The sequence below is a fragment of the Chelonus insularis genome, unplaced genomic scaffold, assembly GCF_013357705.1.
Source record: "Chelonus insularis isolate UGA/USDA-ARS -01 unplaced genomic scaffold, ASM1335770v1 contig_397_pilon, whole genome shotgun sequence".
Taxonomy (NCBI): Eukaryota; Metazoa; Arthropoda; class Insecta; order Hymenoptera; family Braconidae; genus Chelonus; species Chelonus insularis.
This window is the reverse complement of record NW_023276552.1, coordinates 1,672,216-1,698,018: the sequence shown is the minus strand read 5'-3', so window position 1 is coordinate 1,698,018 and position 25,803 is coordinate 1,672,216. Positions and strand designations below refer to the sequence as shown.

The window sequence follows — 25,803 nt, the reverse complement described above, 5'->3', positions numbered from 1 at the left end:
ACTGACTCATGGTCGGGAAAAGACTGGTTTCCTTGGTTCTCCCCTACTACCACAGTTTGTTTCGGCGTGACTAGCACGTGCAGCTCGCAACACAGTAGAGTGTGCACTGATCAGTGGAGTGGGGACACTCAGTAGGGAAGAAATATATAGACCAGACATTTCTTCATGCTCAATATTCTGGGATAGGATGATCCTTCCAGTATTATCAAGTACTTGTAACTCTTATCACAATGTTCTTCTAGACAATTGTTTGTAGACATTCTACCGTTTCTTTTTTTTTTTGGTTTTCATGTCTTGAGATTGAAGTTGCAAAGAACGTTGCCAAAGAATCCAGTAGTATCAATTTGATTCTCACCCCTCGATTGAAGCTACAGATGGTGGGGATGAATTGGAGGGCGCGATGTGAAGAGAAAAAACTGACTGTATCTAAACTCCGCCTTTAATCACGCCTCTTCTTTCACGTGCTATCTCTTTTTAGTATAAATTTATCTTCGTTGCTCTGAAGTACTTTTATTTGTTTAATATATAAAAATCCATAAGGTTTTTAAATAGATGTGGATAAATAGAAGCTTCAAAAAAATTAATTACTTCATTTTATTCTTAGGGGGGGGAGTAGTTTAGAGGAAGAGAAAATATATTTTTAAGAATTTTTTTTTGACAATATTGGTAATGTTGATTTATTTAATTAATAGTTATTTTTATGTTTATTATATTATATGTTATATTTTTATATCAATAATAATTATGTCTGTAAATATTAAAAGTTATAGATAATAATTATTTATTATTAGTAACATTAAAGAGTTAGCTAGATGATATTTTATTCGAGGAAAATTAATATTGCAATGAAATATCCAAAATACTTTGAAGAGGCTGCGAATAGCAGATTCTATTATTATAGAATAGCTTATTATAACATATTCCGTTGGCAGAAATGATTGATTGTCCCTCGTGAATAAATTACTGATACATGTGAATTATTTATGTCGAAATTGAACACGAGTGCTGATTCAATTAAATGTCTTTAAAAAATCATCAAGATTGGGCATAGGAGAATATTTTTTTTTTTCAAAAAAAAAAAATATCAACAGCTTGAATAATAAAATGGAATAATTTTATAATATAAACAATTAAATATAATAATATAAAAATAGTTTTATCTACACGCAGAGAAATGTATAGGAAAAATTATCCTGAATTTTATAGTAATTTGGTGACACTGCAGGGTGAGGGTAAAAATTACTATACATATTATAAAAATTACTGTGCACATTGTAAAAATTACTAAACTGCATAGTAATTTTTACTCTAATTTTATCTTAAAAATTACTATGCAGTTTAGTAATTTTTACAATGTGCACAGTAATTTTTATAATATGTATAGTAATTTTTACCCTCACCCTGCAGTGTCACCAAATTACTATAAAATTCAGGATAATTTTTCCTATACATTTCTCTGCGTGTAGTAATTGTTCAGGTTTTCAATTTTTCATTGGAAAATGAGAAAATTAAATTTTTAGAACGCTCATTTTTAAACATTTGTAGTTTTAATTTACTGAGCCAACCTAGTAAAAATAATCGAATTACTCCACGAACTTTGTAGATTTTTTTCTCCATGTATAGATGAAGAAAAGATTATTTTTGTAAAACATACATATATCATTTAAATGCATATAATTTAGAGACAAAAAATATCTAATGGTGTAAGGATTGATGGCCATGTAATCCTACTGTGAAGCAGTTCTGATCTCGAGGACTATTCTGAAAGCGTTAAGAATTTTTATGAGAAAAATAGCAAAGGTTCAAATTAGAGGTAGAGAAGTTAAAAAAAATAAAAATAAAAGTTTCATCCACAACCCTTATATATATTTTATTTTCTATATTTTATACATGTGTAAGATATAAATACCAAATATTTTATTTTCTTCTTTTTCATTTAGATGAGCTTGGGCCTCTCGAAGGATGTTCGAGCACCTGTTTGTATTTCTGCCGCGCCGACACATAAATCATCGATGGAATGGACTAACGCCTTTTATCACTGCGTCCCCTGCTCAGTCGAATAAACTTTCCACATGAAAATAGTGACTTGTCTTGTGGGTGTTTCGATTCCCATAGAATGAAAGATATTTGGTGTCACTTCTATTCTTACAATATAATGAGTGAAAAGTGGCTTTAGTTATCATAAACTTTAATAAATAAAATAGAAAAAAAAAAAATAATTTTTAATTGCATACCCCAAAGATGCTGCAATGCAGTTAAAGATGATTCGTCAGTTTATTTGTAATTGCTGTTATGTCGTGTAAGAAATTCATCAGATGTTGTAGTATTGGATATTATACTTGGGAAAGATGCATACATACAGACCAAGTAATTATGAGAACAATGATACCTTCCTGGCAAATAAAATCTTGAAGCTTTTAAGACTTAACCGCCGGATGATTGGAGTAGAGTCATGGTGTGATGATGCAAATAGGCTACGTGTATCGTTGATTGTCACAGTAAATCAACCATCAAGATTTGCATGTCATATCCGCAAGTGTAAGAATGATACTTCTTATCCCACAGTAATATATCTGAATGTATGTAATAAATAATTATATCCAAGAATATTTTTAGTGTATATTTTCGTTGCCCTTAAAATAATATAAAAATGAGTATACTGAACATAAACAAATGCAAAGGAATACATTTTCTATTGTATTAATAATCTGTATCTTGATATTACATTTTTAAATCTTATTGTGTACACATGCATATGATACCAAAATATACGAAATGATTAAAGGAAGCAAGAATTCATGTAAAAGGAATGATAAAAGAGAGAAGCAAGCACGTGGAGATGAGTGGAGTCCAAGTTGACCATTAGTAACGCTTACCCGGCATAATACGAGAAAAATGGTGGTCGAATTATTCCACCAGCACGGGGACAAGATGAAATAAAAAAAAAAAATACTTACGAATCAACAAGAAAAGGAATGGAACCACAGGGTGCTCAGTAGTTGATCGAATTCTTCTCCATTCTGCTGGTAAATGTGACAATTGATTGGTGAATTTCTTGAGAAATCTATCTGAAATAAAAGTAGATATTTTTAGTATCATCTAGGATATTAATAGTTCAATGAATAATAAAAGAAAATGAATTTGTTTGTTGATACCTACTTCAGGTGGATATGGGATAATAATACAGCTAAAATAAATTTACATTTCTTATAAATATAATTTATTCTTGTCCTAATATTTAGTTTAAAAATAAATTTCTAAGAAGCTCATTAAAATATTTTCCATCGAAATTCTTTGCAGGTTTCCATGTTCGCACTAAATTTTCCCAATTCTCATATAAATTTCAAGGCACTTTTGAGGTGTCAGTGAGTCTATTACCATCACAATGTCATCACAAAATGGTACACAAAATATGCAGATTTATTTTCAAATTTAAAATTCTAATGCATCTCATTCAGGTATTTATTTTTGCATAAAATTATGACCAATTTTTTGGTATAATTGAATAATTTTCACATATTATCTGCAAAGAAATGGATTTAAAAATAATTAAATGTACATGAAAATGTGTATATTTAATAAATCGATGCATACATACTTTATAATTCCAAGATTTCCATTTTCCACTTCCTTCAAAACTTTCTGTACTATGTGGTATTCAACCCCTTTAGGAACGGGCGTTCTCGTACAACTTCCTGCTTTGTGATCTTGAGGCGTCTGAGTTTCATCTCCCCACCAAGTTAGCTAACAGCACAGTAACACAATGTAGTCGTGATTGCGAATCCGCTCGTTATAGTCAAAACTATATCCTGTAGAGCATAATATTCATCCCTACGACATCTGATAAGTATCTTCCTTTGTAACTTTATGTACGTATATCTGTTGAATTATAGGTATAATAGATAATTGAGAAACCAGACATTAATACCACGATATTGATATCAATTTTACGATTACTTCTGTTCATATCCTTTTTTACAATATCCTCAGACAAAATATCCTTTTTAAAAAATGTCTCTTTACATGATATCATTGTTAAAAATATCTTAACTAAAATACATCGTTCCCCGGAAAATCGTTCGGAAAAATTCAAGTGTTTAGTTATAAAACGCTTGAAGTGTTTAATAATTTAACACCTAAGGAGATAATTGCACGACTAATAGTATAGTAATAATTAATAAATTTTTTTACTAAAATCTTTCCTTTTTGAATGTATTTATAATTATTATAAATAATAAAATTAATTAATATTTTTATTTTCACCTTTAGGAGTTAGTGAGTTGAATCCAAAATCAAAATAAAATTAATTATTTCCACAATCAGTATTATAATAAAATCATAAACTTGAAATTATTGTTGAAAGCTTCAGAGAAAAATGTAGATTTGATAGATTGATGATAATAAAATGTTGAAAAAATTCAAGAAACAAATGTCTGTTTATAAATGATTCATATTTGGTTTTGACATGCCCCCACAAACATAAGAATAACTGTATAAGTGACCAAAGAATAGGATGCATGATGTATATAAGGTTAGTGAATTGAATATGGTACCTTTCCATTATTGACAAGAATATTTTAAGAAGTGTAGAAAGCCTAAGAACCTGATCTGTTTTCATAGCTAAGCCACATTTATATTGTGTATATCCAATCGACAAAAGAATAGAAGTCTATAACACTACACGATCATCTTTGATCATTTTATATATGCTTCCTTCGTATCTTGCCGCATCGTCTGCAGCTCTTTCTATCTCTCATTCAAAAGAATTTATAGTGCTCATTTATCATCGAATCTATCGGACAAGCTTGAGAAACATTCGCAGCTCTTTCGAACATCTTTGATTGTATATATTACACCATCTCTTGAGTAACCGATTAATCGATTATTTAAACTCTTAATTTATCTTCAGAATCATTGAAAAATATTAAATATCAATTTTAAATTTCATTCCTGTTTTTTTTTGTGCTAATAAAAAATGTATATATGTTCATCATTCTATATAATAAGTTCACATTTTTTTTTTTCAGTGATTAGCATTTCTATAAAAATTTTTTCTACTCTAAATATGTAGGAAAAAATAATGAATTATTGAACAAATATATCTGTTAACAGTTAATGCAAAGTCAATGAATCATTACACATCGATTTCGTATGCAATCACGCTCGAGGAGTCCGCGTGAGACCTTAGATAATTCACATCACCAATGGAGTCACCTCTTGGTCCAGTGAATACTCTCGTATGTACGTCTAAACACTACCATTCCTCACCAGTGAAGCTTGTGTACATCCAAAATGCGTATAAATAATAGGAGCCACGTGTTGGTCACGTGATTTACAAACCCCTAAGGTTATGGTTTTTAATTCTTGCCTTAAATTACACAAATGTATTTGTCATTAAATTAGTCTTAGATCTAAATGTCTCAATAACTTGATAATCAAAAGACCTATTTAATCATTCTAAAGACTCTAAAGCTTGTAACTTACCGATAATTTACCGTATTTTTATTGGAAATATTAAGTTTTTTAAATCATTGAGGCTTTGCGAATTATTGCTGACATTGAATTTCATCCTACATCAGTAATAACTGCGACAGTGGGTATTAAATACTAATCCGATTACTCATTTTCAATGCACTTACAAAAGTTGACAATAAATAGATATGCTTTAGAGTATAAATATAAGTTATAGATACTATATCGACTTATCTAACATTGTAATATGTAAAGTAGCAATTTATTAGTCTAATGTTTTTAGACAATGACATTTTTATAAACTGAAAATATTTGAATGTAAAAAAGAAGGATATCCTTTTGAACAGTTCTAATGTATACAGTTTTTAGTGAGTAGCCTTTTAAATTGGTATTTAAAAATATGCATGCAGACAGATGCAGTTTCCATGTCGCGCGCTTCCAGTCGCCCCCATAAATATGATAAGGGCCCTATTGAGCGATATACAAGTCTATATACTGATTTTTATATGCGCATGCCACCTAATATATCTATCTATCGAACTCGTATTGCGAAAAATATAAAGATGGTACATATATTGTGCATAACTAGAGATCGCACTGAAGTGATAGCACCAAGACCGCCCATGTTTTTATATTCATTCAAAGTAATTCCTAATCAATGCCTAACTTTGACATGAAGTTCGGAAAGTTAATAACGTTAATACGTAAATAACAAATTCATTAGGCATAAGTTGGGAATTCCTAATTTAAGCTGATCTAAACAATTCCCAATAGAGGTCTGATGAAACTTTAGACATGTCCAAGATAAATTCTACTCGAGATCAACCACTGGAACTTGACACATTATCACTGCAGCCAGTGAATATTTACTGATTCATTTTAAGAGAATACAGTCATCAACAAAAAATTAGGTTGCAGCATGAGTCTTTACGAAAAGTGAATATTACAGTATATTTTTACTTATGCAACAACCTAATATTTCTTGCAGTGGATAAAAGTAAAATGGTCTCCATGAGTGACAGGCGCGGACTCAACTTGTGTTGATCGATAGCGACGTCGCGACGCTGGGCGTGTCCGGAATATGCCACCTCTGTATGTCTACCCACGAATTGACACGTGCAGTGAGTTTTAAGCAACAAAAATATGAACAATCTCGATTTATTTATCCAAGTCTACTTCTAATAATTTGTTTTCCTCATATTAAAAATGAATTTTTATTCCTCCACTACATTCTCAGTCTAATAACGTCAACTCATCCGATATATTCACCGTCGGTATTCTCTAAACTCGACGACGAGGTAAATGGATTAGGTAGGTTCTCGTCGGATGACTAAGTTTTGAAGCTGAGAAGTGAGGTAGGACTAGAGAGAATGCCGAGTGCTAGAGTAAATCCAATTTGATCTTAATGTTAACTCGATCCTGCCGTACGGTTACACGCTGAATTAACCGCGGCCTATGGAGGATTGTCACAGTAGTGTAGAGAGTGAAGAGAAAGCCAAGGACACCCCATGGACATCCTTTTTATCGTTCACAAACGGGTAGCTATTCATTTAATACTTTTATCCCCTTATTCTTCTAGCGAAGAATAAGAAGAATTATTTTAAAACAAATTACACTTTATGTAAAAAATAAATAACTATTTATATTTTTAAAAAATATTTTTTTGTTTTTTTTTGGTCTAGAGTAGAAAAATAATTAGGCTCACTAAAAATCTGTACTGAACATTCCATTAAAGATTATAGAAAGTAAAAAAAATCTAAATGTATTATATTATGATAAACGGTGTGGTAAGAAAGAAACGTTTATTGAAGTCTGAAACTCTTAATAAAAATGTCATGTCAGCGTGCATGATTGCCGTCGGACGGCTTACTATACATCTATTTTAGCCGGCCTCAATTTCTATTATTTTTATTTCAAAAATATTTTATTTATCATCAGAACAGTTTACATATTTCCTTTCATCTTGATATTCTCCTTTTTCTCAATGAAATGTAGCTGTATTTAAATAGTAATAATAACAATAATAGTGATAAAGAGAATTTTTTATTCAACATCTAGAAAATATTTTGGGTTGATAAAAAATAGTACAAGCAAATAATTTGAATATAAATGAATTTCACTGAGAATTCATTCTTTCTAATTTTTCTTATTGAATTGACTGAAAAACTACGTGACGTTTCATATTGCACATAAAAACAAAAATAAAGAAAATAAGGTGAACGAGGTGAGCATGATAGAGGGTTGGTCGTATTTGGAAAATTGGGGAGAACAGGGGTGAATTCAGTCCGCTCGAGTCCGGTCTATCGAGCTGGAACAACAAGCGGCAATCAGGCATAACTCGATCATTTCATTCTTCTGCTTCTGTGAAGCCACCCTCTCATTCTCTTTCGTCCTTTTCTCACACACCAATCGCATATATTCACGCCATGTTACGCCAAAACAAAATTCCCCTTGGATCGAGATCTACAATATTCCCTTGACGTTTCTCTTATATATTTACCATTTTTGCTATACTTTATTCTCTCTTCTTGCTTTTGTCCTTCAGGTGGCTGAAATCGTGGAAACCCCAAACACACCTCCTGCGTTCACCAATTGCGTGTTTCTCTTCTAGTGAGGGATGGAATGGCAAATTTGTGTAAATAAGACAGTCGTAGAATATTTTAAACAATATGTGAGTTGAATAAAATATATCAATACATTGATTTTATAAATAAACGTTATATTATTGCATTTTTCATTAATAGTAAAAATTATACTACAAATTGTGACACAATATTTTTTAAACACTTAAAAAGAAAAAAAGAAGGAAAACACTAGTGTAACAATTCAGAGATGGATGAAAAGTTAAATGTATGCACCCTGATAGTATTTAAGCATACAATTGCCCAAGCGGTAACTGGTAAACCCCGTCATTTCTTATGCGATATAATTTGAGTTATTCTCCATGGAACAATCGATTTGTGAATTGTGTTACAGAAAATGTTCAAAGGGCTAACATTAAACGACCCACCGTCTGGCATCTAGACATTCCTAGTCTGCTAAAATGGTTTCATAAAATGATGGGTAGAATCAGAGAAATGTCAGCGTAAATAATAAGAGGGTGGTTTATTTTTATTTGTCAAAAATACAATTAACTGTCAAAGTCTTTTATTAATCAAAATTGACTTTATTTTAAAATATAATTAAAAACATGAAATTATGTAAAAAGAAAAAAATTGGAAACAAAAAATAAACAAAAAAATTTCGACAACGAAATTCTATTTTATTTATACAATTGAATGTTTTAGTACTGCGAACATCATCACTCGATCCACTTGTTTCCATCCCTCGACAAATCAACTCTTATCCCTTGTGCGCACCTCCGACCCTCCCTCTAATCCTGTTACGCACTGCGCAACTCGTCTCTTTTCTCCTCATGCACACGTACAATCAGATAAACTGAAGAACTGCCTATACTCTATCTTTTTTACGTTTCTTCCTCCACCCACTCTTTTATTCCCCCTTGCCTCTATCCTGTCAAACAATCGACTTGTCCGGATTGCGTGGTGCATAATCCACAAAATTACTATCGCCAAGACTTTACATCGAATCCTAGACTAAACAAAAGAAGTTACAGTTCGTATTCATCCGATTAGTTTTTTAATAACTATTGTTTCAAACACTGGCTTTAATTGAAACAAATCTAAAAGAGGGAACAAAGAATTTCTTTTATATTAATTGTTAATATTTTTGATGAAAGAAAAAAAAATATTTGAATAAATGAGAGTTTTTATTTTGTTGTATTGATTATTGATGTATTTTTTATCAACGCATAATTTAAAGTCTAAATTAATAAAGAATTAAATTATTGAAGAAGTAATTCAGCACAAAAACGACATTCATTCTATCGTAAATTACAGAGTGGAAATGGAAAAAGAGTAAAAAGTGTATATCGAATGCTTCAGTTAAATCCCTTTGCTCAACTTTCTTTTAAATTGAGCAACTCATTTACAAGGAGAATATTACTGTTTGACAGGAAGAAGAGAGAATGTTGCAAGGGATAAAATGAACGATAGGGAAAAATCAAGTGAACTACTTTTTACTTCTTTTTCCTAATTTGCATACAATTTCTTTTAACTCTAAAAGTCGACAAGAAATTCTTTGATCTTTATTTAAAAACGTTGATTAACATTTTAATTTTTTACACAAAAAGTCTTTCTGATTGTTACTCTCCAATCTTAACTTCAATATAAAAACGATATATATTGTAAAATATATGGTTATGTATTTTATGTTCACAGCGAACACTGCAAATCTTAATGCATTCTTGTTACACATTTAAACATGTTAAATATGACGTCATCCATTTTTAGATGTTTAAAAAATAAATACAGAGAAAAAGATGTGTACGACCCTGGGATAAGGGTGAAAACTACCCCTAAGCAATTATTTTTTAAAATTATCTTGAAAACTATACAGGACACAATATATTTATAATTAATAAACTATAATCATTGATATCAATTATTTGTACTCCAAAATGATCAGCAATATATGTTTCAAGTCCGGCACTATTGCTTTTAATTTACCCCAGAGTAAAAGGGAGTCATTCATTCTCGACACACAATTGATTTCTAGTCCCCAAGGATTTTTTCAACATCTTCAGTAGAGAGTATTTGATAGAATTTAAAAAACGATACACGAAGAGAATGGCATAACGATCATTAGGTGAAGTAGAAATACAACAGCCAGAGAAAATCTGTAAAAAATAGCAACCCTTAGGCAATCTCAGCGGGGGTGCGAGTCGTACTTTGGTCATGTGATCCCTTGTCTGTTATTACAGTTGTAAGTCTTGGATTAATCCATGCTAGGAACTGGTCACACAGTCCAATCGCTTGTCATATAATCCAGTAAAAATGTAAATTTATATCACCCTCAATCATCCAACTTATAGACTGTTTGAATAAGTGAAAAGATCATGCGTAAATGTGATGCATGTATTGGTGGATTTAGATTCACAAATCCAAACGGGACAAAGTAGGTACCAAAAAAGAGGTGTCATATCTATGTACATGTGTAGAGTATGGGGCAATAGGTTCAGGGTAAATATTCACAGATGTATGCTTGGTTCCTTTAACTGCTCGCACGAACGAGAATACATCCTGAATTGTTCGAATGAACTTGCGGGTCTCTAACGGGATTTATTTGTATTCGTAACCAAAGCACAGAGTAAAAGAGTGAGAGGGAAAATGGAAAAGCTTCAACATGCGGGAACTCACGCCCTCGGTTGATGTGCGAGAACAAGTGTACATATGTACTTTGTACGAATCAAAATACATAGTCAAGATACAGTTGCCATATGTATATACATATAGAGAGGGTAACGATAGGATATAGAGATGTATGTTGGCTATATGTAAGCATTGTAGCGAACAGTCAGCTAACTAACGGACTACCAGTTCATTAGAGATCGCTAAACTTTAGGGTATGTCTAACACGCCTAGAAATTGCTATTCTCTGAACGTTTTAATTTATTTCTATATAAAGTAGAGAAAATTAGAAAAGTTGAGAGCAGGTGTAACTTTTATTTAAAGTTTAAAAAAAAAAAAATTGAAAGGAAATATATATGAATGTGATGAATTATTTGAAAAGTATTCAAAATAAATATTAATCAAAGATAAACAAGCTCTTCGTTAATAAATATATTTTTTGATCATTGGAGTAAGAGAAAGTCTATTAAAGTCTATCATCACAATAATACTCGATTGATAAATTGATTAATTAACCCAATGATTTTGAATAGTTAAGAAAATACTCAACACTCGATTTATAATTAATAGCCTGCGATTTATTATAACTTTCACCAATTTGTGATAAACAAATTTTTTATGTGTCAAACTTTATTAAAATGAGTGTTACCATCGATCAATTACAAAGTTGAATTATTTTATCAGTAGAATAAAATGGTTGTTTCAAACAAAAGTAGATTTAATGAACTTTAAAAGATGCATTTTCAAAGGATTGATGATTTACAATTTATTTTTTATTTAAATATTTAAAATATTAATCTTCAAAACTAGGGTAGCCATTTTAATTTAGTCTTATTCTGAAGTCTTGAACATAGTTCATTGAATTAATCAGAAGAGAAAATAAGATTAGGGCCATTTATTTAATTATTTAAAAAGAATTTTTTCGTGATATTTATCAGCAAGTTAAAATAAATTTTAAAAGACTTATTGAACTTTTGTTTATCAATAATTCAATTTTTTAATACATTAAAAATTATTAACATTCTTTAATTAGTTGATTTAAGTTTTTTACTTGTATCCCACTTTACTCCACTTTACCCTACTTTTATTATTCAAAAAATATACTTATCATTTTTAACTAAATAATTTTGCACAAAAATTACATTTATACTCACCAACACATAAATTAAAACAAAAAAAGATTCATCATGTATGAAAAAAAGATCAATGTATAAAAACGTTGTCTCAATTTAAACATTTCATCACATTATAATGAAATTTTAAATAGATATCTTGAAAAAAATTATTCCTAAGAATACTAAATTATAAACTAGTTCAAAATTGCACTGGTACATTTATCGCATTCTATAGTCTGATGAATTCAAGATTAAAAACTCCAAAGGCTAATACAGGATCACCTGAAACTTCAAAGGATAACGAACACACAGTTAAGCTTGTAAATCAAGTAATCAACCGCTATAAAAGTCCACCTACACAATTATGGTTTTGGAGCCATTTTTATGTGCGTTTGATTCCAAAGGGTGTGGATCTGAATGATTTTTTGTCAAGCCTTTTTGGCTTCAACGTAACATTTTTTTACATTATTTTCTTACTTAGCTTTATAGCTGTGACACATGACCCTTAATTCGATTCGTTGCGCTTACGATGGGATATTGTTGCGCCAACAAAATCCATTGACAATGACGTGAAGAAAAAAAAAGAAGAGAACTGGCCAATGTACATCTCGTTTTAATATTTCAAGTACATATATAACCTGAAAATACAGTGACACTATGAAATATAGATCAACTAATAATTCTTCCAACAGAGCAAGAAGTTATTTCAATAAATAATTACCAACATAAAATAGTAAAATGCTAAAAATTATCAACACATTTTTGTTTTAATTAAATATTTACACTAATTAATGGGAATGAATTTCATAGAGCTCAATAATTCAAATAAAATTAGAATTTATGGCACTAACAGTTGGATTTGAATGTTGAATGATGATCGAGTTATTAGCAGTTGATAATGTCAACAACTATTATTCCAAATGTCAGAATCATACCATTGGAATTCTTCAAGAATCAAGATGCAGAGACTGATCATTTGGAGCGGGAAGGTCCACTTCATTACATGAAAAGGTCTTGGAAGCTTCAAGAGCATTTTTGATTCCATGCAGTTATAAATTAAATCGTACAAGTGATTGCTTCAACAATTAAAGTGTGCAGTAAATAAATATAATAATATTTCTATCTTCATATTGTGATTATTGAATAAAATATCATCAACACTTCATTTCTGAAAGGTATGAAATTTTTATATTGTTTTATCAATTTTTGTTACAATGACTAAAATTAATGTGAGAAATTGACTGAAAATTTAAACATGTTGGATGAATTTAAATGTTCAATAAATTGAGTTGATAAATTTGGCTTCATTTTAATTAAGATGAATTCATAAATAAAAATTTGGAAGTTGCATGTTGACACAAGACTTGGTGCTGAAGTTTTAATTTCAGTAAATGATGATGTCATTAAATACTTTGTAACTTTAGATGAGATAAACTTGCTATGATGAAAATATTTTTCAAGAGAATTTTAGTCAATGTATATGGAACGTGATGATATTAATCAGTGATACATAGATCTAAATAATTGCTATCTTAAATTATTTATTCAGTGAGGACAAAACAGCCAGTAAAAATAGCTTTTAAATAATATAACTATTGAATATTTATTATTTATATTCTATAAACAAAAATTAAACTATCGGAGATGTTTTGTGTGACTGAAAAATGTTATATAGTTCAAACTCTCCACTTGATCCAAACCAAAAGAGTTATAAAATTTATTTAGAAATTTTAAGAAGTAATAAAACATGGAGTTCTTGGAGGACAAAGGATTCATTGAAGTCCTTTCGAACATGTGTAAGCCACACATAATATTTCTAATGTATAGTTAGTTTGAATCAGTTATTGTTAATAATTTTTAGTTGGTCTTCTATTGATTTTCTCACACTAAACATCGTGTCCAAGAGTTTGTCCATGTAAAGTACCAACAACTATTTTAATAAGTCATTTTTCTTATCATCTAGATGGCGATTTCAACTTGTTGTGGAATTTGTTCCCTGAGAACTGGAACAATTGTAATTGCTATTTTGAATCTGGTCAGTATTAAATACCATTAAATAAATTAATTTCTGTAGAAACCAGTAAGAAATATAAGTTTTTTTTTCTTTCTAGATATTTGGAGTCTTATCATTGATAATATCATCCATAATACTCGTGGACATATTCTCTCCCTATTATAAAATCGAACTGAAATCTCTTGGTGGTGGATTAATAAGTTACATCTTGATGGTTTTAACACTGGCATTAGTACTTCTCATTGGAGCTATAAAGGTATGTAATTAAAAAACCTGTAGGATGATAGATTTCTGATAGTATTATTTCTTTTCACAGAGAAATATCAATTTTGTGTTTCCTTATGTGTATCTGAGTTTTGGAAATATTCTGTTGTCTATTGGAGGTTTTATCTCAATTATAATTAATTTTTGTACGCAACCATATATGCCAGGAATTGCGATTTTTTTAATTTTCTTCATCATTGGAATACTATTAAGTAAATATCTTTATTGTTACATCAAGTTAAGTAAATCTATTTGATTTCATTATTTTTACTTGTTTTTCTAGGTCTTCAAATCTATTTCTGGCTGATTATATTTTTCTATTACAAACAATTGATTGAGGAAGGAAGACAATCAAATATTACTCAAAATAATCTTCTTGAAAATGAACTATCTTGTTAATTTGAATGGACAAATATCAACCAACGCTCTCTTTCTGTAAACTTGAAAACTCAAACCTAGAAAAAAAATGTTCTCAGTTGTAGTTAAGTTTCTATTACAGTCTCCTTGAGTAGTAATAGTGCAAAATTGCAAATGATTGGCGCTAAATCTTAGTATATATAACGTATTTGAGCTTTTATACTAGTTATTTGTACGTTACAATTGTGTACGCATATCCTCCAAAACTATTTTTTTAATCAAGGTTTAATTTTTAATTTAACTAATAAGTGTCATAATTACATTAATATTTTTATAAACTACAATATTTGAAATATTTTTACTGTATCTAACATTTAATTGAGTGAAAATCTAAATAAATATAAAAGAAATATTATTTATCTGTAAATATATTTTTGTATTGGAAACATTTCACTATAAAAATTATCCACGCTAGTGAATTGTGCAAATAAAATTACGAATAATTTTATTATTCGTATAATTTTATAATTTTATTCATTATTCTAAAAAAATGTCATGTTGAATGATGACTTATATTAAATAATAAATAATATTTTTAAAAAATACTTCTAATGTACTAATGATTGTCTTAAATTATTGTTTCTTGAAATTCGATAGAAATAAGCATTAAGGAAGTATTAAGGAAATATTCTTTATTATCAAAAGATAAATTGTGGTCTTGATGTTACTAATATTCTACTAAAATATAAATTATAACAAATTTTTTATGTATAATAATTAAAACAATTTTAAATAGCCTGATATTTTTGTAGATGAAGCTTGAGAAGTTTTGTGGATGCTGTTCTTTACGTACAGGATCGTTGATCATTGGAGTCCTCAATCTTGTAAGTAATTAAATCAATATGTACCTAATTTTTATGTTGGTTTTTGTTTCAAGTATTCTACTTTCTAGGTTTTCGTTCTTGTAGGATTGATAGGAATATCAATTACGATCGCACGAGTTCAAAATGTAATTAACTATTTTTATTCACTCCAAGATGATCAGAACATGTACAATTTTCAATTAATAAAATCTCTATATGTCGGACTTTTACTTTACATTCTCGTATTGTTAATGATAGCCGTAGTTTTTATAGTCGGTATTATCAAGGTAAGAATTTAAAATGGTCTAAATGAAAATACATCCATCTGATTTTTATTCTTAATTTTTTTTCGACAGAGACAATCCTTGTTTGTTCTACCATGCGTCAGCATTAGCTTTGTGAATTTTCTAATAGCATTTTCAGCAGACATTGGTATTTTAGCATTAGTATGTTCAGTTTCACATCTGCCTGGAGGAATTATTTTTTTGACATTTGTCATCGTGATCATCAGTCTAAGTAAGTAAACAAATCTATCATAAATTATCTATCAATGAATTAAATTTATTACTTTATAAATAAATTATTCCATAGGTGTCCAATTTTATTTTTGGCTAGTGATATTTTCTTTCTATCAAGAATTAATCACTGAAAAATATGGACAAATTTCTGCACATAGCGACATTATTCTCCATTAGAATAAAGTCGAAATATTCGAATAATTTTTCATGAATTTTTTTTAAAAAATTATGATAAATTTGTGTTATTAATATCTGATAATAAATATTTTTTGTGTAAACATTTCTCCCTTCCCTATTGAAATAATAATAGAAAACTATACGATCTTCATTCGATATGTTAGATATGTCATTAAGAATAAAATGTTTTCAAATATCACAATAAATTAAACACATTTTTTCCTTAGAATTAATTTTTTTTAACATCTGAATTGTGCTTTTCATATTAACCCTACTTTTGCAATTAAAAATACTTTTATACATAATAAGGACTATATTTTATTTTTTTTCCCATCCTTAGCTGAAAAAATTTTAATTTTCATGACAGTATTCACTACAAGTGGCAAGTAATCACAAACGATTTATTTATCATTCATTTTTTTGAGAGTTCATTGGCCAGACTTAACCTTGACCATGAGTGCTCCGCCACACCATCACAATATAAAGCACTTTTGTTTTATGTGTTATTTAGAATATATCTCAAGTTGGATACTTTTTAGAAAAATTCTATTTATTTAACATAAATCAACAAATAATTAATAAAAAAAATTAACCAACAAACAAAAATGCAAATTATTATTTTGCATTTGAATGATCGATGTCACAAAAAGGACTGAACGCATGCGCATAATGAGTTGCTTTGCATTCAAGTGAAGAGTCTCCAGTTTGCTAAACAGTGTTCATGTTATCAAGTAGTGGTTGTATATAAATAGTGAAACAAATTTGGAACTGTTGCTGCTGATTTATTAACAGCTTGCTATTTCTTTTCTTTACGGTATTTATTTCATTGTCAACTTTTTCTTTATTAATTAAATTTACTGGCATAGTATGTGTTATTCATTATTTTTTATTATAACTAAACTTTCTTTCACATAAGAATGTCCAGGTCCTGGCATTATCTTACATTGAAAGAAGGATCCATACCTTTTGGGGTAATTAACCTGGTAAGCCCTTCTTTCATCAAAGACTTGTCTATTTTATTTATTTATAATTAATATGAAGTCATAATTATTGTAATTTTATTAAATTTGGAAAAAAATATTAATAAATAATAAAAGATTTAAAAAAATATTATTGTTACAAATTATTGTTCATTTTGGAAATTTTTAATCAAATTTAGTCTAAACTTCATTGCAGATGGAGGGGATTGCATTATTAATATTTTTATCTTATTCTACATCAAGAACAGATTATAATTCATATATATCTAATCCAAAACATTATTTCATTGCCAAAGCTAAAATGGTCGAATTAATAGCTTATGTTGTATCAATTATAATATTATCAACTTTACTGATTATTGGAGCAATCATGGTAAGTAGACAAGTGATTTATATTTTAATACATTCTGAAAAATGTCTAAGTAATAACAACTTTTATTTTTTTTTCAGAGAAGTGCAATCCTAATATTACCATCCATGTGTGTGAGCTTTGTATACATAATTGTTAATGTTGCAGCCATTATTAAGCTTTGTTTTTTATGGTCATTTTCATCAACGCCACCGATAATTATGTTTTTTATATTACTTGCTGTTGGACTGGGATCAAATAAGTTTATTGACTCAAATAGCCATCAGCCGAGGTGATGAAATGCCCATTAAAGTGATAAAAATATTTTTATAGCTCTCCAATACTATCAATGGTTAATTATCTTGAGATTCTAACAAAGAATTGGTGGCTGAAAAGCATGAATACACTCTTCAAGATGGTGAAAAAATATATCAGCAGTCACTTAATCATCGAGTTTGTTTCTTTCTATCAACAATCGATCTACCATATAGTTAGATCTATATGTTTATATTAAAATAATAATTTGACTTTTTGTCGAGTCTTCCAACTAAATCTTCCCGATAAAAAATGAGATGATAGAATCTTATACAATTTTGCAGAATCTTGAAGGGTCATATATGATTTTAACCAGCTATACCTATTCTGAGCAAGCAATAAGATTCCATAAAACTCTATGCAATTATATACAATTGACTATTATCAACATCTACATCACTATGTGTTAAATATTCGAACACAAATTTTTTATTCATATCAACATGATTATTCACACCGAATAATTGAACAATAACGTGTATTTGAAGATGTAAAAATCAAGCGCAAGCGCAAAAGGACTGTCATCATCAGCTGCGTAAATAGTCTTGGTATCCGAGTGGAAAAACCGACTTCATTAGTTAAGTGGTGAACTTACCAAGTGATGGAATAGAAACTGAGCGGAACATCTAACAGTGTAACTGAAAATTTATCAACGAATATTGACCAAATCATCATCAAGGTGATCATTTTTCTTAATATTCTCATCTTCACTTCTTACTCGAACAAAATCAATGATATACTGACACCTAAACCAGAGCTTTTTGGCTCCTGAAAGCTGTCTATGACGTCTATAGAAGCAAATAAGAAGTTGTGAGCTGATGTTGTGACCTTCTATATTTTTTCTTTCTCTAGTTCCCTTGAAATTACAGCTTGCCCGGCTCCACGATAGTCTAGACTTTTTTTTATTATTATTTAAAATAAAGGAACATACATTTGTTAAAGACGTGATATAACATAAAATAATGGATCAATAATAGATGGATAAAAGAATAAAAATAAAATCTAAATCGTCATTGATATCCGTCTTTTTTATAATATTATTGTTGGAATGTCCCACCAATAGACACTTGATCAATTAGAATCACACTTAATATACTTCCGGTATAATTTTTACGATAAAATCATTTAATTATATTTTTTTTTACTCCAACTGAGTTGAAGCACAAGCAAATAACATTCTGGCAATAAAAATATTATCTTTTTCATACAATGATTGTAATAGAAATTCAAAATGTGTATTACACCATCGTTATTATCACAAGTTTCTTGGAATATTAAAGAATCTTATCAACTTAAAATATGATGTAATAAAATGTTGATATTATATTTTTATGGATGTACATTGATGTGGTAAACCAAGCAAATTTTCAATAAGCAAAAATAAATGTTAAACATTTGTCATTCTATTTTTAAAATGCATATAAAAATAAATATATCTTATTAATTGAATGAAAAAATGTGGACATGAATAGCTTTTATGTTTAACATGAGGTACGAATCGACAAAGTTATACTGAAACTTTTTTATAAATAGCACCAACGATTAAGCCACGAATACCAATACAAATACAGCATTGTTGATCAAACAATTCTTCTAACACAAAGTATGTAAATTTGAAAACACAATACCAGTCGTAAACTTACTTTTGTTTATTTTCAGATGAGAATTGCTTCGTGCTGTGGATGCTGCTCTTTGCAGAATGGATCCATAATTATTGGAATTCTTAGTCTGGTAATTGATATGTTTATTAAAACAATTTATTTGTCTTTCCATTTTTTATCAAGACACAAATGTGATTATTGAACATGTATCTTTTTTAAGGTATCTGGATTCTTTTCATTAATATCCCTCAGCATTTTTGCTGCTCGAATCGAATATGTATCTAATAATCCAGACTTCCGTATGGGAATGTATTTTGTGGCCAAGGCTGTCATTGCTGCATTCATATCTTACGTTCTTCTCATGCTGATCATCACCTTCTTTTTCATTATGGGAGCAGTGAAAGTGAGTGAAATAAAATCTTCTCTAGCCAGTCTATATTTATATGTTAATTATTATAATCAAATTTCTAGAAACAAGCATCCTACGTATTTCCATTTTTATGTATCAACTTTGCAAATATAATATCAACTGTGGCAGTGGTGATTGGTTATGTAACATATTCATGGATCTTCCCTGATATACCACCAATATTTGGTGTCTTCTTAATTTTAATTTCTGGATTTTGTTTAAGTAAGTCAAAATTTGTTATTCTACCAATTCTATTTTAATTTGCTAAATGTTTAATAATCTTTACAGCTCTTCAAACATATTTGTGGCTGGTAATTTTCCATTTCTACAAAGAATTGGTGGCAGAACAATATGGACATTCTCTCGACAACGGTGGTAAAATTTATCAGCAAAAATATCCTTACGGAGTATAAATTCAGCCAATGAATATTATTCAAAATATATTACATAAATAGATTTTAATATGCTATTTAAAGTATTTTCATATTTTTTTAAAAGTCTATGAAAACATAATACCGAAAAAAAAAGAAATATTTTTATTTTTCACTTGTGATCTTAATTATGCATTTTACAAAATGAATTAATTCTTTTTTTCATCGTATTTTACACTGTACCATCAATATAACTGTGGTGCATTTTTATTTTCAAGCTAAAAATCTGTTATACAGTAAATATAAATATTTACTCATTGATGGTTAACGAATATATAATATATATTAAATATTCTATTAAATGTTATAAATATTACAGTACTATATAATATACAAAAAGATAATTGTCTTTTTTATAATTAAGAATTTCAAGTAAATATATACGCACAAGAGAAACTTTCAAGGTTTTATATTTAAATGAAAAATTTGCAACTTCACCTATTTATTTGAATTCATGAAAGTCTCTGGATTTTGTAAATGAATAATTTATTCATTTATTCGAAAGTTTTCCACCGAAATTGATGACTTCATGATGATCAATACTATTATCATTATTTAAAAACCATCTAAATTAAATGGCCTTCGATAAAATAATTCTGTGATATCTTAAAAAATATTATAACAACACATATGTCTTTGAAGATCATAGTTATTTTCATAAACATGAACATTGGCTAACCAAAGTATCGTAATTCAAGAAGTATCTCATGACTTTTTGCTGAAAAGCCACATTTAGAGAAATTTCTTCACATTTTATAGCTTTTATGTAGTCTCAACTATTATTCTCACTTTCTCATGACACGAATAATATCCTACAGATTAGAATACCAGTCAATAATTTATTATACTATCATATTATATCAAATGTTAGAAGAAAAAAAGCATAACTCACGTGCGCCTTGAAGCATTTGTAGTAAATCATTTAAACATTCACCTCTGTACATACATTATATTCTTTCTATTCATTGATTCATCTACCAGTGTGTGTATCAAGTGTAGGTGTACGTGCAGTAGGTGTAGAACATCGTGGTTTGGTACGGCTCACTGTTCTTGGCACAGTTTCAGACCATCTTCTAGTGCGAGTGGAGCTGAGCTGGACCTGTGTGTTATTCCCGCGGAAAATTTTGTTTTTTTTTTGAACATTGACAATCTGTGTCTGACGTTATTGAATAATAACTCAAGTTATTTTTTAAATTAATTCCAGTGTTTTAAAGACTCAAATAATCTCACATCCAGAAGATATTCTTCATAATGGAAAAGTAAATATAATTTCTTCCTTATATTTGCTTTGATATAATAATCCTTAAATGGTCATTAGATGTATCTATTTGAGTATAAATAAAATAAGAGTCTTTTGAACTGATGGAGGTCTTATACTTAAAATTAAATGTCACGAGATGTTAATTTCTATATTTAAAATAAAATAGAGCCTGCTGCTTTTTTTACTCATAAAATTGGGTTGAATTTAACGGGAATTTATTTATTTTAAACTTAGTGACGGTAATTAATCAAAAGTGATGATATAATTAATTTAATTAAACCACTATCTATGGATAAATTGGTCTAAATCTATTGAATCAAATCTTATATATTGAAGTGTTATTTATTCATTAGATTTGAATGGGATTTAATTAATTTATTTGATATGTATTGGGCTAATTCACTCAAAGAATATTTTTAACTTTTATTTATTCTACAGCTGAGTCATCATTTAAATTTAAAATAAAGTATCTGTGAGATCATTGCAATTTTTTTTTGCTAAATATCCACGTCGACGACTTGAAAAGTGCAAAAGATGTATATAAGCTTTTATACTTGAATACTTGAAGACAGATTACACGTTTTTGCACAAGTATTAAAAATTATGTGAAATGAATAAAAACAACACTTGCGTCTTTCTGATGACGCAGTTGTTTTTATGCGAGGTAAACAAGAAGTGAGAGCAAATGTAGAAGAGTGGAAAATTGAAACAAGGAAGAATCAAGTTCGTGTTTCCTTATGGGGGGGCTTCTCGATGGACCTCGGCAAGTTTCATGGCCTCTCGTGACTGTCACACTTATCTACTGATCTCTCTTGACGATTAACTTTGCCTTGATTGAGAATTCAGAATTTTCAAGAAGGCAGTGGGAGTACCAGCATTTGACAATGGCCTATATCTTACTTTTTCTTAGCTTATTTTTGGCTCACTTACAAACTCGAATAATGACCTAATTGATGTTCTTATTAAATATTATGATATAAGTCTTTTTTAATAACCATTTTATACCATTTATTTCTACCATCATTTTTATTTATTCATTATTATCTTTAGAAGACTTCAGATCAACTCCTGCTGCAGGTGTTTTTCTTTAAAAACAGGAACACTCTTCTCCGGAGCATGTGGGATTGTAATTATGATTTATCTAAACATAATTTAATACTATTGAAATATACAATTATTTATTGATAAATTTTACTTTCACTTTTATAGATACTTTCCATAATTACATTAATTCTCATATTTACCTTAAATATTGAACTGAAGATGATAGTACTTGATATTCTTGACAAAACAGTGGTAAGGATTATATTTGCCATTAATCTCTGCATGACGATATTGATTTCAACACTATTGATTATTGGAGCATTAAAGGTAATTTTAAAATGCAATTTATATTCATTAAAATAATAAGTACTTGTGCTCAGTGTAATATGTTTGATGATTACATTATAATTCTCTCTTTGATTCCAGAAAAATACTTTTATGATGGTACCTTGGGTCGTTCTAGGAATAATGTTAGCTGTTGGAGCTTTAGTGAGTGTTTTATATACTTCCATTCAATACATGGTAACAAATAAAGTCATAACTGGCGTCATTTGTCTAATACTTGGCCTAATTTTCGTTGGTAAGTAATGTTATAAATATTTCCATCTTTTCTAAAAACCTATCAACTTCACTAATAATTGTTCTATTTGCAGCTGTGTATACATATCTCTGGTTCGTCGTGTTTAGTTATTTCCAGCAGTTGAGAAATGAGAAAATGAGTGGTAAAATTGGGCCATATGGACGACCATACAATTATCGAAGACCGTAAATAGAGAAATATTGATAAATCCGTTGGTACTCTTGTCTAACGGTATGAAAAAATTTACCAAAGCCTTGCCACAAGTGCTCCTCGCAAAAATTCAATAATTTATGCGAGAAGTAATCTTTTTTGAAACATTTATTAAATCACATCTGATATTTTGTCTTTTGTCAAAAGTAGTCGACGTAAGACTGATAATAATTGACTTTAAATCAAAATAACCTTAAATGATAATTGTTATTTTTATATAAATAATATACATCACGATAAAATATTTATGTTTTATAATATTATTGAAAATTATTTATTGAATGTTTACCATAAAAATGACTAATTGTAAAGTAATTTCTGTTAATGTATATATCAAATTAATATAAATAATCATGAGTTTACTCTGCTTTTATAATAATAAGTATTGTTATAAAAATTTATTTGCAATTAAAAATTAAATTGCAATATAACGAATAGGTTAATTTTATATCACAAAGTGATGTCACAATGTCATGAAAATTTCATGCCAAATCGAATAAAAGAAGAAAAAAAATCGCCAATTCGTTTTCATAGGAATTATTATGTTTTCAAATTTGTAATTGGCTTCTAATTAATTATTACAAGCATAGTGATTAGTGAGTAAAGCATTCCGTCCTATTATTCATCATTTGGAGTTAAATAATTTTCGATATATGCTCTAATAAATAAGCCTAATGCAGCAGCAGCAACTCCAGATGCATGACTGTCACAACCATGGTCCATGAGACTCGTTGATTTCTTAGTACGATATCGAGAGCGTTGATTCGGCCTAAGCAATGCAAAAAAATGATTACTCATTTTTATAAAATAAGCATCATTAAAAATGTCGATATTGATTTTTACTTAAATGCAGAGAAACATCCATAAGGACTCCTCCAACTCATTACAAGATCGATGTAATAATTATCAACAAAATCTAGATAGCCTTCCATCCCGCATAAAGTAACTAAAAAAATTAAATTTAATGTGATAGAATAAGTTTCTTAAAAATAATTCTACAGCTTACTTTGTTCCATAGCTAAATCTCGAGATATTGATGGAAAATTGGATGAATCTAAATCAATCAAATCCTTAAAAATCTGCTCACAATATTCTTCAATTAAGGTGGAAAAATTGACATATGAGGGACGTTTACATTGTCGCTGTATGATCCAGAAATGAAAAGATTTAAAAAAACCATTGGAAGATCTATGACAGAATATTTGAATACTTACCGCTTTAGCAACCTGGATCATCAACAACCGGTGAGTTAATGGATAGCCTCGAGATCCATCTTTCTTTAATAAAATTTCAGTGCAAGTATCAAGAAGTTCACAGTCATTTTTAACTAACATCCCTAAACAATAATCACTTTCACGTTCTTTAGGAGTTCCATGAAATATCAACTCAAGTGTCTCATATTCAGGAATGGTAATTTTTTCCCTAGGTTTAGTCTTTGTAAAGTGACGTTTCCAATTAATTGGATGAATCCAAATGGCAGAATCTAAAATCACTTCTATAACTATCAAAAAATAGGGATTATATGCAAAATGAAGTTTATGGAATTATTGTAAAAAATATTTCCTTTTTATTACTTACGTTTGTTAGATGGATATTTTAAAAGAAGATTTTTCTTTCCTTGGGTACAAGACGTTTTACATAATTTAAAAAGTTGATCTAAGCGATATCGTTGATCAACGTTGAGAGATTTGATGTTATTAGATGATAAAGCAGCAGATAAGTGTGCTATATTAATTTAAAATTATTTATAATACTTAAATAATATTAAATGAAAATTCATTGAATTTAATATCTACCTTCTGCTAATGATAAACCAAAAATGGTATCTAAATTTGTTTGTTTGGGTCTATCACTTAAAAACTTTATATCTTCGTACAAAACGAAAGTAATATTAGCTTTAGTGAAACAGAAAAATTTTTTGTTAATAAAAATATTATTTATAATTCATGGAATAAAAAGGTATATATAATTAGAGTTAGAAAAATAATACAACCAAGATAGCCGATAGTAGTATCTAAGGTAGAACACTTTACACTGTGCAGCATCAACCAAAGAAGGAAACACTCTTGAAGAATCATCTCTATCAACTGCTTCCTCTCAGTGAAAGCAATGGAGACTATCGAGAAATAAAAGCTACTTAATATCAATACTTGTATCTCTAGTAATCCTTAACATAAATTTTCTTGATTTTATTGAATTCTCGAATGTTAAATAAATCTCTCAACACATTTTCATTACACTTAATACTGAAATATTACCCGCAGTTCGAGTGACACTATCAATAAAGACATTCTTCGTTTTATTCCTCATTGAAAGGTTCATCTAGAATCGTTAATCATTTATTAAGAAATCACTCATTAAAATGTAACTCAATTTTATTAAAGACACTTCTTATGAATAATACATTCATTTTCGATGGCAAAAAAAATTGTGAGATTGAATGTTTGATTGAATTCCTTTACAAACAACTAGGGTGATACATTTTGATATAAGATTGAGAAACACATCCTTTGACATCTCTAGATAAGTTAACACATTGTCCTGCCTCTTGTTTTTTCTATAAAAATAATTGAATTTTAAATTATAAAATTCCT

General features: G+C 29.0%; 4 protein-coding genes across 9 annotated transcripts; 3 read left to right on the top strand and 1 right to left on the bottom strand.

Annotated features, from left to right (window-relative positions):
* Nucleotides 1-12,826: 12,826 nt before the first annotated feature.
* On the top strand, nt 12,827-16,268 carry LOC118067752 (lysosomal-associated transmembrane protein 4A-like). Of its 3 annotated transcripts, none has more exons than XR_004690425.1 (9): nt 12,827-13,011; nt 13,800-13,871; nt 13,948-14,106; nt 14,167-14,326; nt 14,398-14,754; nt 15,284-15,355; nt 15,440-15,621; nt 15,691-15,850; nt 15,926-16,268. XR_004690425.1 is itself a non-coding variant. In XM_035084671.1 (5 exons), the coding sequence occupies exons 1-5, from the start codon at nt 13,501-13,503 to the stop codon at nt 14,511-14,513; spliced, it is 639 nt and encodes a 212-aa protein (XP_034940562.1). In that variant the 5' UTR covers nt 13,408-13,500; the 3' UTR covers nt 14,514-14,831. The 3 variants fall into 3 exon arrangements, 1 of the variants encoding a protein (XP_034940562.1); XR_004690424.1 differs by having other exon boundaries at nt 15,424-15,621; nt 15,926-16,265; XM_035084671.1 differs by lacking the exons at nt 12,827-13,011; nt 15,284-15,355; nt 15,440-15,621; nt 15,691-15,850; nt 15,926-16,268 and adding an exon at nt 13,408-13,632 and having other exon boundaries at nt 14,398-14,831.
* A 1,926-nt stretch (nt 16,269-18,194) lies between these two features.
* Nucleotides 18,195-20,158, top strand: LOC118067699 (lysosomal-associated transmembrane protein 4B-like). 2 transcript variants are annotated; one of them, XM_035084584.1, is made up of 6 exons: nt 18,211-18,352; nt 19,207-19,276; nt 19,333-19,404; nt 19,495-19,677; nt 19,746-19,905; nt 19,972-20,158. In XM_035084584.1, the coding sequence occupies exons 3-6, from the start codon at nt 19,333-19,335 to the stop codon at nt 20,094-20,096; spliced, it is 540 nt and encodes a 179-aa protein (XP_034940475.1). In that variant the 5' UTR covers nt 18,211-18,352; nt 19,207-19,276; the 3' UTR covers nt 20,097-20,158. The 2 variants fall into 2 exon arrangements, with proteins under 2 accessions (XP_034940474.1, XP_034940475.1); XM_035084583.1 differs by lacking the exon at nt 19,207-19,276 and having other exon boundaries at nt 18,195-18,352.
* Nucleotides 20,159-21,164: 1,006 nt separating this feature from the next.
* LOC118067700 (uncharacterized) lies at nt 21,165-25,443 on the top strand. Of its 2 annotated transcripts, XM_035084587.1 has the most exons (8): nt 21,165-21,373; nt 22,426-22,501; nt 22,585-22,746; nt 22,846-22,999; nt 23,073-23,805; nt 23,890-24,151; nt 24,228-24,453; nt 24,576-25,443. In XM_035084587.1, the coding sequence occupies exons 1-5, from the start codon at nt 21,366-21,368 to the stop codon at nt 23,186-23,188; spliced, it is 516 nt and encodes a 171-aa protein (XP_034940478.1). In that variant the 5' UTR covers nt 21,165-21,365; the 3' UTR covers nt 23,189-23,805; nt 23,890-24,151; nt 24,228-24,453; nt 24,576-25,443. The 2 variants fall into 2 exon arrangements, with proteins under 2 accessions (XP_034940478.1, XP_034940477.1); XM_035084586.1 differs by having other exon boundaries at nt 23,073-24,151.
* On the bottom strand, nt 23,805-25,765 carry LOC118067697 (UPF0764 protein C16orf89 homolog). 2 transcript variants are annotated; one of them, XM_035084580.1, is made up of 9 exons: nt 25,614-25,765; nt 25,468-25,531; nt 25,203-25,325; nt 25,006-25,104; nt 24,788-24,934; nt 24,424-24,710; nt 24,216-24,351; nt 24,053-24,155; nt 23,805-23,978 (listed from the first exon to the last, which is right to left on the bottom strand). In XM_035084580.1, the coding sequence occupies exons 1-9, from the start codon at nt 25,617-25,619 to the stop codon at nt 23,828-23,830; spliced, it is 1,116 nt and encodes a 371-aa protein (XP_034940471.1). In that variant the 5' UTR covers nt 25,620-25,765; the 3' UTR covers nt 23,805-23,827. The 2 variants fall into 2 exon arrangements, with proteins under 2 accessions (XP_034940471.1, XP_034940470.1); XM_035084579.1 differs by having other exon boundaries at nt 24,216-24,710.
* Nucleotides 25,766-25,803: the final 38 nt, after the last annotated feature.

Excerpts from the sequence above, each read along its gene's own strand:
- LOC118067752 (XM_035084671.1), top strand. The coding sequence starts at position 13,501 with ATGTTATATAGTTCAAACTCTCCACTTGATCCAAACCAAAAGAGTTAT. Across the intron at positions 13,872-13,947 it reads TAATTGCTATTTTGAATCTG|ATATTTGGAGTCTTATCATT; the intron begins GTCAGTATTAAA and ends TTTTCTTTCTAG. Across the intron at positions 14,327-14,397 it reads CATCATTGGAATACTATTAA|GTCTTCAAATCTATTTCTGG; the intron begins GTAAATATCTTT and ends TTGTTTTTCTAG.
- LOC118067699 (XM_035084583.1), top strand. The coding sequence starts at position 19,333 with ATGAGAATTGCTTCGTGCTGTGGATGCTGCTCTTTGCAGAATGGATCC. Across the intron at positions 19,405-19,494 it reads TTATTGGAATTCTTAGTCTG|GTATCTGGATTCTTTTCATT; the intron begins GTAATTGATATG and ends ATCTTTTTTAAG. Across the intron at positions 19,678-19,745 it reads TCATTATGGGAGCAGTGAAA|AAACAAGCATCCTACGTATT; the intron begins GTGAGTGAAATA and ends TCAAATTTCTAG.
- LOC118067700 (XM_035084587.1), top strand. Across the intron at positions 22,502-22,584 it reads TCTCCGGAGCATGTGGGATT|ATACTTTCCATAATTACATT; the intron begins GTAATTATGATT and ends TCACTTTTATAG. Across the intron at positions 23,000-23,072 it reads ACTTGGCCTAATTTTCGTTG|CTGTGTATACATATCTCTGG; the intron begins GTAAGTAATGTT and ends TTCTATTTGCAG.
- LOC118067697 (XM_035084579.1), bottom strand. Across the intron at positions 25,326-25,467 it reads TAGTGTCACTCGAACTGCGG|TCTCCATTGCTTTCACTGAG; the intron begins GTAATATTTCAG and ends ATTTCTCGATAG. Across the intron at positions 24,711-24,787 it reads AAAATATCCATCTAACAAAC|TTATAGAAGTGATTTTAGAT; the intron begins GTAAGTAATAAA and ends ATTTTTTGATAG.